This window comes from Phoxinus phoxinus (assembly GCF_949152265.1).
Source record: "Phoxinus phoxinus genome assembly, chromosome: 20".
NCBI lineage: Eukaryota > Metazoa > Chordata > Actinopteri > Cypriniformes > Leuciscidae > Phoxinus > Phoxinus phoxinus.
The window spans coordinates 12,079,200-12,091,577 of NC_136895.1; the positions used below are offsets into that span (position 1 = coordinate 12,079,200).

At 39.0% G+C, this 12,378-nt stretch overlaps 1 protein-coding gene across 3 annotated transcripts in view; it reads right to left on the minus strand.

The window, feature by feature from the left end:
• crebbpa (CREB binding lysine acetyltransferase a) overlaps positions 1 to 12,378 on the minus strand; it is a 40,886-nt gene that overhangs the window by 25,706 nt on the left and 2,802 nt on the right. For all 3 annotated transcript variants that reach the window (XM_079593661.1, XM_079593662.1, XM_079593660.1), the window contains exon 2: positions 1,179 to 1,807. In XM_079593661.1, coding sequence (XP_079449787.1) covers positions 1,179 to 1,807 — 629 coding nt within the window. The remainder of the gene's footprint in view (positions 1 to 1,178; positions 1,808 to 12,378) is intronic.

Below are 12,378 nucleotides of genomic sequence, written 5' to 3' on the forward strand. Positions count from 1 at the left end.
TGTTATATTGTTTACGTTGTTTAATGCTTCTATTTAGCTTTTATTTTAGTTACTTTTACTTTAGTTAGTTATTTTAGTCATTTCAGTACTTTACATTTATTTCAGCAAGTTGCAAAGACAACATTTCTGATTTTCGTTTAAGATTTTCATCTAGAATTTATATTTTATTCCAGCATTTTTAATTAACAATACCAATTTTAATAGAATAAAAGAAATAAATAAATGTATCGGCCAATAACTTGAAATAGTAAAAAGCAGAATATCCATAAGAATATATAAAGCAGCATTTCCATCCCAAAGAGAACAAAATCATTAGGCTAGTTATGGATGAATCAGAAAAGACAAATAGAAATGGAAGTTGTAGCCAACACCACTGGGCAAACCACCACAGCTATTTTATTAAATGTACCAAATTGTGTGTGGTTTATAGTGCACACACCCCACACACACACACTTCATGTTTTCTAGCGATTGGTGGCAGATGTTTATTTGTGTTCAGAATGTCCTGGAATAAATTATTTAGAGACATGATGTGCATGATTTTTGTGGTGCACATCTAAAAATATGATAACGTGTCCGTCATTAAATTAAAATGTTTTAAGATTGTTACGAAAATTAATGTTGACAAAAAAATATTTGACATGAAAACATGTCTATGAAAATATGAAAGTATGAATAGAAAAAAAATAACTGCTTAATGTTATTGAAAAAGAAACATCTTGAAGGAATAGCTGGCTGCTTGAGGTAAAGGCAAGCAAGCTAAAGAGTAAATGATCTCCAGTAAACTGAAGCCTGTTCTATGACACATGCTATGAGATTAATAATCAGATATCCTAGATACAAGCCTATCTAAAAGGAATATGACCGTCTCAAATAACCCAATCGTAGTCAATAATGTCGGACATTCCACTTGAGCTGAAACTGATAAGTGAACGGTCGGTAAACTGCTGCATTTTGCTAGCTGGTTATTAAGCTCAACTAAACGCTTCTTATTTGAGATTAATCAGATATAGACAACATAAAAGTAATCTTACAACTTACATCTGCACAAAAAGACGCAAATGCGCACATGAACTTGACCGTGCTAGTCTGAAGGAGATGTACGTGTCATCTTAACACGACTATGAACTCTAAATGAGTGAAAGTGAAACCACAGCAAAGGAAAACGGTCGTCTCACCTTGTTGATGCTGCCAGCTTGCTGGGCGTTGATGCCCATCTGCTGTGCCCCTTGAGTGAGAGCCTCTGCCAGGACACTTGCCGCTCCTCCTGGTGCTGCCGCCCCCGCTGCTCCTCCCGCCCCTACTGAAGCTGGCACCTGCATGGCGGCACCCTGGTACTGCATCCCCGGCGCGCCTCGACCGCGGCCTACAGACCCATTGATCGCCTGACCCGGCTGAGCGCCCGCATTCTGTCCCATCATGCCGCTGTTCAGCATGGCCTGGTTAAATCCCGTGCCGAGTCCCATGCCAGCTGAGCCAGCGTTATTGCCCTGCGTCCCTGGGGTACCACCTGGTTTCTGTGTTTGAGAAGGGGAGCCCTGGCCCAGGGGACTCTTACCAAGCCCACCCAGCTGAGGTCCGATGCCGCCAGGCTGCGGACTGGCCGAGTTCCTCCCGGCGCTGCTTCCCGGCCGGAGGAGCTCGGAGAGCTGCTTGTGTTTGGCAGCAGCATCGGGGACCATGGGGCCGTGACCGCCTGTACCTGCACCACCGTTAGAGGGCATGGACATCAGCCCCAGGTCTCCGTTAGGAATCAGCTCATCTGGAAGATCGTTCTCCAGGTCATCCCAGGAAAGTGAACCCAACTCTGAGGAAAGAAAGAGAGGGAGAATGCTTAATTATTCGCTTCTTGTATCTTAATATGAAATTGATCAAGATTACGCGGCACAATACGCCACTGTCTACGTTCTGCAGTATTTTAAGAAGATTCTTGAATCTTCCATCATATTTTGCGTCCCATATGTTAACCAATAAATAATCAAATATTTACATCCCAAATGAAATAATCTTATTAAAATAAAGTACTTTATAAACAAAGGAAATAAAAAAAAAAATGGTGATTTCTACAGCTTAACCTTAACACATTTCACAGAAAGATGAATCTGCATTCCTGCTAAATAAATATCCTGTCTGCACGAAGGTCAATTAAATTCCATATTATTAAAGGGTCTAATCTAAGCTGTGGTTTTGACGCCATGAAAATATCGTTTTAGCAGCGTCATGTTGTGAAGGAAAACAGCAGAGAGCAGCAGCCTAAATCAATATGCCTGCACGAGGCTCGATCTGCTAATAGCCCTAATAAATCCAGCTCATCTGTTAAAATCTGCTAATGAACGCCTGACACCTTATATACACACGGGAGTGTGTGTGATATAGAAGAACAGCTGGGAGGAAGGAGACGTTCTCCATCACCTCTGTGACTGTGCGAGGCTAACACCGGCTGTTAGCATGTTTAGCAGAGTAAATGCCACCAACACATCAGGAGGGATGCTAAGAGATGATGTCACCACTGATTCAGGTGCAAGGGCAATAAACTAATAGATTTGATAATGATTCACTATTTATCCCAATGAGAATAAGCCCACTGAAATAAAGTAAAATAAAATGGAGAAAATAAAATGTACTATTGGAATAAAATTGCAGGTGGTTAGCTATAAAATACATACTACATACAATGCTGTACACAACTAGTGATGTCAAATGACAATCTGCCGACTAATGCATGTGAAGTTTATTGTTGAAGGAATGTTTCATATACTATTTTAAACCGTAGGCAGTATACAGTACATACTGCAGTGACCCACACACAGGTGAGGACAAGCAACAGTGAAGTATACTACTGTCTGTAACATTTACCTTTAGAGACTGTTTTACATGGTAACTTTAAAACTCATTGGTAGTTCAGTACATAGGCCTACAGCGTAGTATGCTGTACACACTAGCAAGGACAAGCAACGATATAGCAGATAGGGCTGTCACTTTCGTGAAAAAATCCTGTTCGATTTTTGAGACATAAGTGTTCATTGAATCGATTGTAAAATCGATTTTCCATGTCTAAAGACGTTTCCATTTTCCAACCAAATATAGGCAAATCCACGGACAACTAACAGGCATTAGGACGAGCGTAAAGAGGGCGCTTGAGATGCGCACAAGTCAGCAATATTTCAGATGATTTATTGGCGTGAAGTTTTGTGCACAATGACAAACAGGAGTGCAACATTCAGGGATTGAAATTAACACCCGCCAATCCACCAAATGCGGGTAAAAATGAACTTTGGTTGGTAACGCTGTCAAATCACGAGCCAATTTGGCGTGTTTCTATGTTTACTCACTTTGCTGGGGAAGTTTGTGTAGCCAAATCTGCAGCGCGGATTTAGCGCAAATATGCAACTCGTGAGTCATCATGATATATTAAATACAGCGTATTGCGCAGAATCTGCGCATTTCTGGCTTACTTGAACACACACGTCACTAAGCAACAAACAACGGTGCGCTTGCTCACTTGCATTGAAGTAATAGCGAATATTAAAAAGCATTTGGTTAACAGAAAAGACATTGTTATTTTCCAACATCCTACATGTTCTGTGTATTGTATTGATCTGTCCACCTAAAACAACTTTTTTGGTAAAAAAAAAAAAGGCCTTTAAAATCGATTCCCTATTTTCATTTTCGAATCTTGCATTGGTTGGTCCGATCGATTGTGCAATCGATTTTCGAACGTAAAGTGACAGCCCTAGTAGCAGAATACTGTTTGTAACATCATATGATTTGTGTATTAAAATTACAGGCAGTCTATAGTACATACTGCATAGCTTGCCATACACTAGTGTGGTAAAAAGACAAAGTTTATAACATTTCCCACTGTAGACTGTTTCATATACTATGTGTGTTAAAATCACTGGCAGTATTCAGTACATACCGTGTACTAAATACTACTATTTGTAACGTTTACAATGGAGCACAGTAGTGTGGCTTAAGCGACATCGAAGCATACTACTGTTTGTAATGTTTACCACTGAAGACTGTTTTGCATACTATTTTTATTAAATCGCTTTGCAGTATTTAGTACACACTATACCATGCCATCCACTAGGCTAATGTGGTTTAAGCGACAATGAAGCATACTATTTGTAAAGTTTACCATGGAAGACAGTTTTACATGCTTTTTTTTAAGTTGTAGGTATTCTGTACAATACACACTTCATAGTGTGCCAACACACAAGTGTGGTTAAATGACAATGTCACACGTTTCATATACTATTTTAATAAAATCATAAGCAGTATACAGTACAGCAGCATGGAGTGCAGCACGCTAGTGAGGTCAAATGACAATGTAGCGTACTACATTTGTAATCTTCCCCGTGGCTTATCGTTTCACGTGCCTTTTAATATAAAATAATAGGCAGAACAAAGTACATACTACACAATAAGCCGTACACTTGTAACACGTTCAGATAGTAGCCTGTTTTGGCAGCCGTGAAAAAAACTTGGTCAACGTGCGAGCGGTATTTCCCAGAGCAACATTGTGCAGTCTATCCCCGGCTCTGATTGAGATGCAGCATGGGTAGCACTGAGGTCGCACCGGTCCAGGAGTAAACACAGACACACGCACGCTGCCAGACACAGCAGGTGCTAAACACAAGGGAGGCAGTAGTAGGGATCATCCCTTTTCTTTTGCTCCCTGACGCGGTGGCTGGCTGCTTAATGACCCACATCACAGAGCCAGACTCGTGCACGTGCTCACTTACACACTGGGCTGTGTAGTGCCAACGTCCCGCCCCCTACAACCTTGAAGCCGTGCCAAAATGCAAAGTAACGTTTGGGTTTGAAAGCACCTTGGAGTCTAGAGTCCCAACGGGGATCCCTCCATCCTCGCGCTGCCTGAAGCCCGTTATAGTGGCTCCGGCGGTGGGCTAATAATAGTCTCTCAGCACGGCAGTAGACCACAGCTGTCGTTCACAGAGTCTAAAAGATAGGGGGGCGGTCTGAGCTGGGACAGGTGCGCCTCCGCCTGGGATTTCACTCGCATGGGAAGGATGGCAACGGATCCACATGAACGGAGACTTTCAGCTTGGCTATCCATCTCGGTCAAATTAAATATTCCTGAAAAAAATGTGTCATGGATCCACAAAAATATAAAGCAGCATGACTTTCGATATTGTTAATAAAATAAGTTTTTAATATTGACAATAGTAATAAATGGGCACCAAATCAGCATTTTAGAATTAAAGATGCTCTGATCGATCCGTTGCCCATCGTTATTTGCCGATAATCATTTTACATAGTTTGAACTGTTAATTTTAAAAAGGCTGATCAGAAGAGCAGATCAGATGACGCAAAACTCACTTCACCACATTCACCGGTCTACGTTTCTCAAAAGGTAGAGATGCACGATATTTCGGCCACCATATCGGTATCGGCTGATAAGAAAATTTGGCCGATATATTAACGCCAATCAGCTGAGACACTTCAGATGTGCTCTGTCTGCTGCGATAGTTTTAAATTGCTTGAAATATTGGAAAGATTGGAATCACTTAAAAAAAGGAAAATACAGTTAAGAGCAACATGTGCAGCGCAAGTTTGTCATATAGGCTACATACAGTTATAATGAGAACATAATAATTGTGTCCTTGGGACATGTTTTTTAATGGCAAGACTTTTGTTTTTGTAAGGCTCTCAAAAATTATATAAAAATTTTGACTTAGATTTATCGGCCAATATATCGGTTATTGGCTTTCAAATATAAAGAATTATCCGTTTATCTGTATCAGCATATCCCTATCAAAAAGACAATACATTTGCAATGCTATTGCGGAGATACTACAATGACAGCAACCTTGCTGCAATGACTACAAGAAAATAGGGCTGTGTGATTATAGTGCATTTTTTCCCTTCATAGCGATGTGCTTTCTTTCCTCCCTAAAAGCCCAAACTTACCCTCCAAATCAATAAACAAGTGATTGTTGTAAAATACAGTCTACTGTTGCTTCACTGTTTATATCGATACTTAGTTTGATACGAGCACATCTGAAAAAAAGCAGAGGACGCAGTGTGAACTGCTGGAGTGAAAGTACATGGTACAATTTGTCCTAAACATGACACAAGCTTATATTAAGGGATCAAAATAACTGGTATACTGGTTCAAGATATAGTTGACATTGACAAGTTTAAAGCAGCTTGCCCTGTCAGATGCTCTGACAGATACGGTTGCTGACTGACAGATAAATACTTGCGCTCAGTTTAATGCGTTTGAGGTGTGGCGCTTTCCTCTGTGCTTAACTTACATTTCACAGGTATGTTCTCCATCTGTAAATGTTAGAAAGTCAAACAAATATGTCCATTTCACTGTCGAGCCTTCTGCAAGTGAATCTCCGCTAAAATTTAAGCTTCCGTTAATGAGCGCCGCCGTGCGCATGTGCGCCAAACAGACGGAGCACAATAGAATAGCAGCGCAATAATTCTGACTAAAATATACATATTGCTAAAATATTTGTTGTTGGAGACAATAAATGTGCCATATGTGGAATTTTAAACCTACAAGTATATTTTTATGCTAGTGACCACTGACCATTATAATGAGGTAATCAAATGCAGGCTAATATAATTAGTTTGTGCTTTTGTTTTTATTTTCATTTTTAGTTTAGCCTTTAGTCAATTTTAAAACAAAAGCAATATTTTTGTTTTTAGATTGTAATGTTACAATGTTAGAATGTAATGTGATTTTAACCACCTTTTTGCACATAAAATATAGACAACATGGTGACGTTGTGGGCGGAGCTTAGTTGGTTGCAGAATAATGCACCTGGCCGCTTCACTAACGTTAGTTTGCCAGTTTTGTTAGCTTGTTTTTTTAACAATGACTGCAGAAAATCCTATTTTATCTTAATGTGCAAGGTCACTCACTGCCCAGGACCGCGATTGTTATTTGCAAAAGTTAAACTTTAACGGACAGAACCAGATTGGCCGACCGATAGGCTACTCGCTTAGTCAATGGATGGACGATCTGGCAGGATTAACGTTAAAGCTACCTCCGGTTGAGAAGCCTGACATTTACACCTACCCAATAGAGAAACCGAGCGTAAAGAGAAACTGGGGGCATATACTGTACATCTTTAGATGCCTATAACTATGTGCTGAATGGCCACGTAAGCTACAAGACTTGTGGTACCATCCAAGACTAAAAGACGACAATAAGAGTGACTGACATTACGGTGCAATTTTAAAGGGGAACTTGGCAACTATTTCAACTTAATAAACCCGTTTAGAAATCATTTGGATGGTTAAATAACCTGTTCTGGTGAAAATGGTGACTTTCACCAATTATGCAGTGCGATGGTGAAATGTGGTGCAGGAAACACCAGTAAAAGATCTTAGTTTTAAGAATCGATATGATGATGTTCAAAAGAGGATTGATTTTTTTGTTTTTAAATCAATATTTTTCCCCAGCCTTACTTTATGGCCTAAGAAGAGCAGAAGAACAAAGTGTGAATCAGGATTTGAAGATCTAAGGAATATATATATATCCCTATAATTCTTTTTCAGGTTTAGTAGTGTTTGCACACAAGAGACTGCGAGCATGTGCCGGATCAGAGCAGCAGACGGGTTCAAGTTTCACGAGGCTGTTTAGACCAGACCTGCCGCTGATAGACAGCAGTGGAGTTGAGACGACGCTTGGCTCCGTGGTGGAAGGTTAACACAGGGCTGGTTTGGTCACATGGCGTACCACTAAACGTTTTTATTGGGCTGAAACGCATCTTGTAAAAGTGTCATGTTTCCTCCTTTCATCCCAGTTCACAAACAATGCATTCTGTCTAAATCACTGCTTTGGTCTGAACCAATGCTTTTCACTAACAAAGTTCACTTCTACGTTTTGAATGCTTATATCTTCTAAATGCGAATTTCGTCATTGTTTTGCAGCACATAGCTTACAGATAACAGTAAGGCTAGCATATTCATACTAAAAGACAAAAAACTTAATTTCATGGTGACTTTAAGAGGCGTGTAGTGTATTCAAGCGACTCGAGGACCATGCAGAAAAAGGGGGGAAAACAACAGAATTCAGGAAAGATTTCACAGGGCCCTTGGCTAACTGCTAAACATCAGCACACAATTAAACCATCTTTGAAAATGTATCCATCTAAATGAACCCTTTTCTAAGAACATCCACTAAAAATATTATAGCTAAAAAAAAGGAAGGAAAATATTGTTGACTCAATCAACTAGTAAACCATCCTGACACATCCCTAATAATACAGCTAATAATTACCAAGTTGTGTACGCTGAACCGTACAGTAGAGAAACTCTCCATTTGTGATGAATTACAGATCAGTTAAATTACCTGAACCAATAAAATGATCCATTAACTAGTGCTGCACAACTAATCACTGAATAATCAGGATTATGATTAACTAACTTATTCTGCTCCTTTAGCATCATTTGTCTTCTATTTACAATGTATATTTTTCAGCAGTTGATCATAACCAAACACAGCCACCAAAACAACCATTACCCCAGGCATATCAAGATCTCTGGATATACTATTTGGCCTGCATAGTGTCTCAAAGCATGTTACGTGCGGCACTCACTGGACATCTCTGATGCATAAACATAACGTTTTTACAAAAAAAAAAATGCAGTTATACGTTACTACAAGGTATTATTCTATTCTTTAAGACAACTCCGAAAACAACGACAAACACTTCACATATCTCAATACAATTGGCATTAAAGACCTAGAAGCTAAACGGTGCTTACACAACAAACAAAATAATAATTAAGCATGCTACATAAAACATAAAAGCAACAATTATTAATAACACTTACAGGTTGTGATACGGAGGAGGAAGCTGATGCAAATACACTTGGAACTGAACCTTCCTTCAATATCAGCCGGCTCGCGAATCCAAGTTAGATTGCATTTAAAAAGCAATCGTCTTCAAAATGGCACGAACAAAGCACAAGGCTCGGACTATACTTCTGTGGTATAGTTATATGAATTGCAGCCACTTAGTCTTCAAATGCTCCTCCTTGGGCAGATGAAAAAAGTTTGCTTTTGAGCCGCACTTCAGAACACAGCGCCTCGTCGCCATGATGTTTTCCCTGGCCTTGGAGCGCAATAAGTGGGCGTGTCGTATTCAAATAACTTGACAAGTTGACGTCATCTAGTCAGAGAAAAAGCTTCGGTCTTCTAACGATTCATAAAAATGACTCAGAGTCGACTCTTACTTTTGAAAGACAATAACTTTATATACGGTGCACTTTCATATTTCAAACTTTGCAGGATGTTTTTGTTCACTTAGATCTATGTTACACACTACATGAAAGGTACATTTCAAAATTCCATAATAGGTTCCCTTTAAACTGATAAGACTTAAAAAGAAGTGAAAATTATCAACTTTAGTTGCAATGCTGGCCCGATTGTGCAAGTGACAATTCCGTCATGTCCTGACTCCTAAACGCGAGAGTGTAGTTTCGACGCTTGCCTTGAACAACCCATTTTGAGAGCGAGAGAGAAGACGCGGTTTGTGAAATTGCGTCTTGGAGAAAGTCTTAAAATGATTGATTTGATTTTATAATCTCTGTGGATTGATTTAGGCTACTCGTACAACCTACTTGCTAAAGTGAATCAATGTTTGCGGGGGAATTTCCCGCATTATAAGTGGTAGACCTGCGGGAATTATTAAAATACTTATTGAAGTATTATCTGGTATATTATTTATTTTAATAATTCAAAAAAGTACAATAAATGTTCACATTTAAAAAAAATTAAGAATTGTTGAATTGGTGTCTTTTTCAGGTTCACCGTACCAGGATGTAAATGTCCTCCTAAGAAACATGACCTAAGACAAGATTTTGTGTTAAACAAAAAAGCTAGACAGAGTGCAACAAAATGCAGGGGGTTGAGAGGAAAACTGCACCAGACATGACGCAACGGACAACGATGTCTGAATGTCAATGACTGCAATAATGCTTTTAAAGTGCAATTTCCTTCAGATTTATCCATGAACACACATGGATGCTAGTTGATGTGCGGCCACTAGAAATACCAAAAACAAAACAAAGAGATAGATCAACTAGGAAACCTTATTCACCAATTTACTACACTGGTGTTAGATTACTAACTAACCACAATGCATCCGTACCTAAGCAAGACAAGTTTCATAGGTTGTACCCCTAACCCTAATATAATCACAGCTTAGTTGTCTGTATATTAAAATGGAATAAGAAATGTTCAGTCCCTCCATGATTTCAAATTACATTTTTGAGTTTTGCGGCCCAAAATTAATTAATTTACTGTGGCATTTCTAAAAAAACTAGTGATAATTGCAGCATTTTTTGTGGTGATTTGAAGTAGAAATCCACCAATAATCATTCGCCTATATTTATACAAGTTCAGCATGTGACAATAATAGTAACCTAGTGGTCAAAAGTACCGCCGTCGGTACTGAAATTTAAAAAAATGTGGCGCTTAGTTTGAGCGCTGTTGAGTGGAATCGTAAACACCTCTTATTGGCCATTGTTCACGCGCTCATCGGATATGCCTGTGATTGGCTACAATGATCAACGCACGGGAGCATTTAAGAGCACACAGAAGTGTTTTAAAGTGTAAGCGCTCGGTGAAGAGTGTCACTGATGTACATTTAAAACATGTTTTTGAAGTACTGATTATTGTAGCCAATCACAGACAATCAGAGGTGTTTACGATCCCGCTCAACAGCGCTCAAAGCGTCACATTTTTTAAATTCCAGTACAGACTTGATACCGAAGTCGGTACTTTTTGACAACACTATAGTTACCTGTAAATTATTTTTGCTGAAACAAGAAAAATGCAAGATGCCACAAAACAATGTGCTTATTGTATGAATTTGCATTAATTCTTGCGATCACAAAATTGCTAAATCCTTGAGGTGCTGAATGTTTTTTTTAACATTAGAGCATTTCCACCATTGGGGATTTTTTTGTTGTTGTTGTTGCAAAACCGTGTGCCATTCTGGCTCAGTTGGATTATAATACACATTACCTCAGTAGCTACACTTACATGCACTTAAATTAGCTGGTAATCAGACTGAAACGGCCACATGTAAACATCTCAATCCAAAATGAAACTGATTTGGATGTGGTGGTGTAGACCTGACATAATCCAATCAATAAGAAAAAACTAGGCTGAGCATAGGCTATAGCCTACAGGTAAAATTTGACAAATTTGAATATCATGCAAAAGTTATAATTTTGATGATTATGGCTTACAGCTTATGAAAACCACAAATTCTAAATCTCAGTAAATTAGAATATTACATGAAATAAAATAAAAAAGGATTTTAAATACAGAAATGTCAGCCCTCTGAAAAGTATAGGCCTAATCATGCATATGTACAGTACTTGGTTTGGGCCCCTTTTGCATGAATTACTGCCTCAATGCGGCAAAATAAATTGACTTTTGCAACATATTCTAATTTTTTGAGTTTCACCTGTATGCTTGAAAATGAAATCTTTTCAATCGGATTAAAAAATACCTCACGCAAGTTGCGCACATTTCCAGAGCCTTTTTGGGTACACATCTCTGTTTACATTAACATTACATTTACATTACAGACTTCTTACGAACATGTGTATGTTTATTTAGACCTATGTCTTAAAATTTAATAAAACATTTGTTAGCTTTCCTTCTAGCCTAAGTATGTCAATTATTATACTCATCAGAATATGAAATCGGATTGGATTCATTCAGACTAACGAGTGCATGTTTACAGAAGTACCAGCACGGTTAGCACTGCTCAATAGCAAATGCAATCTTGGACTGATAGTGGAAAAACAATTATTGAAACAAATTGCACACTTCATCCGTCAAAATCATCAGCTCATTAAGTAGTATAGTCTGAACGCAAACGTAGGCAAGATGGATGCTGAAGCGTGTGATGGTCCAACAGAAGCCAGAGAAACAAGTCTCTACAGGTGGAACAAGACTTCTCGGCTAGTAAACCGAGAGCTCAAGTTCACATACAAAATACACTAGCTCCCTGCGGACAGATAATCAGACACATTACATGCGGATTCGGATCAACGAGGGGATGCTGAACTTTATGCAACCTGTATGCGCTAACTGACAGCTTTTAACACATTTGAGCACCAGTCATTGCACGCATGATGCAAATCTATTGCATGCAGCCATTTATGTGGTTAATGACAGCTGAGGTAATGCGTCATAAGACACTTCATATGGGTTTGTACAAAGTAACGGAGAAACAGGACATGCTGTTCTAACTGGGCAATAATACAAACCCCAAACGTGTTAATTGATCTATCCACACAAGTATCAACTATTGTGGCTAACAAGATCAACAGTATGATCCCATGTGTCTGAACATGATAACTTGACAA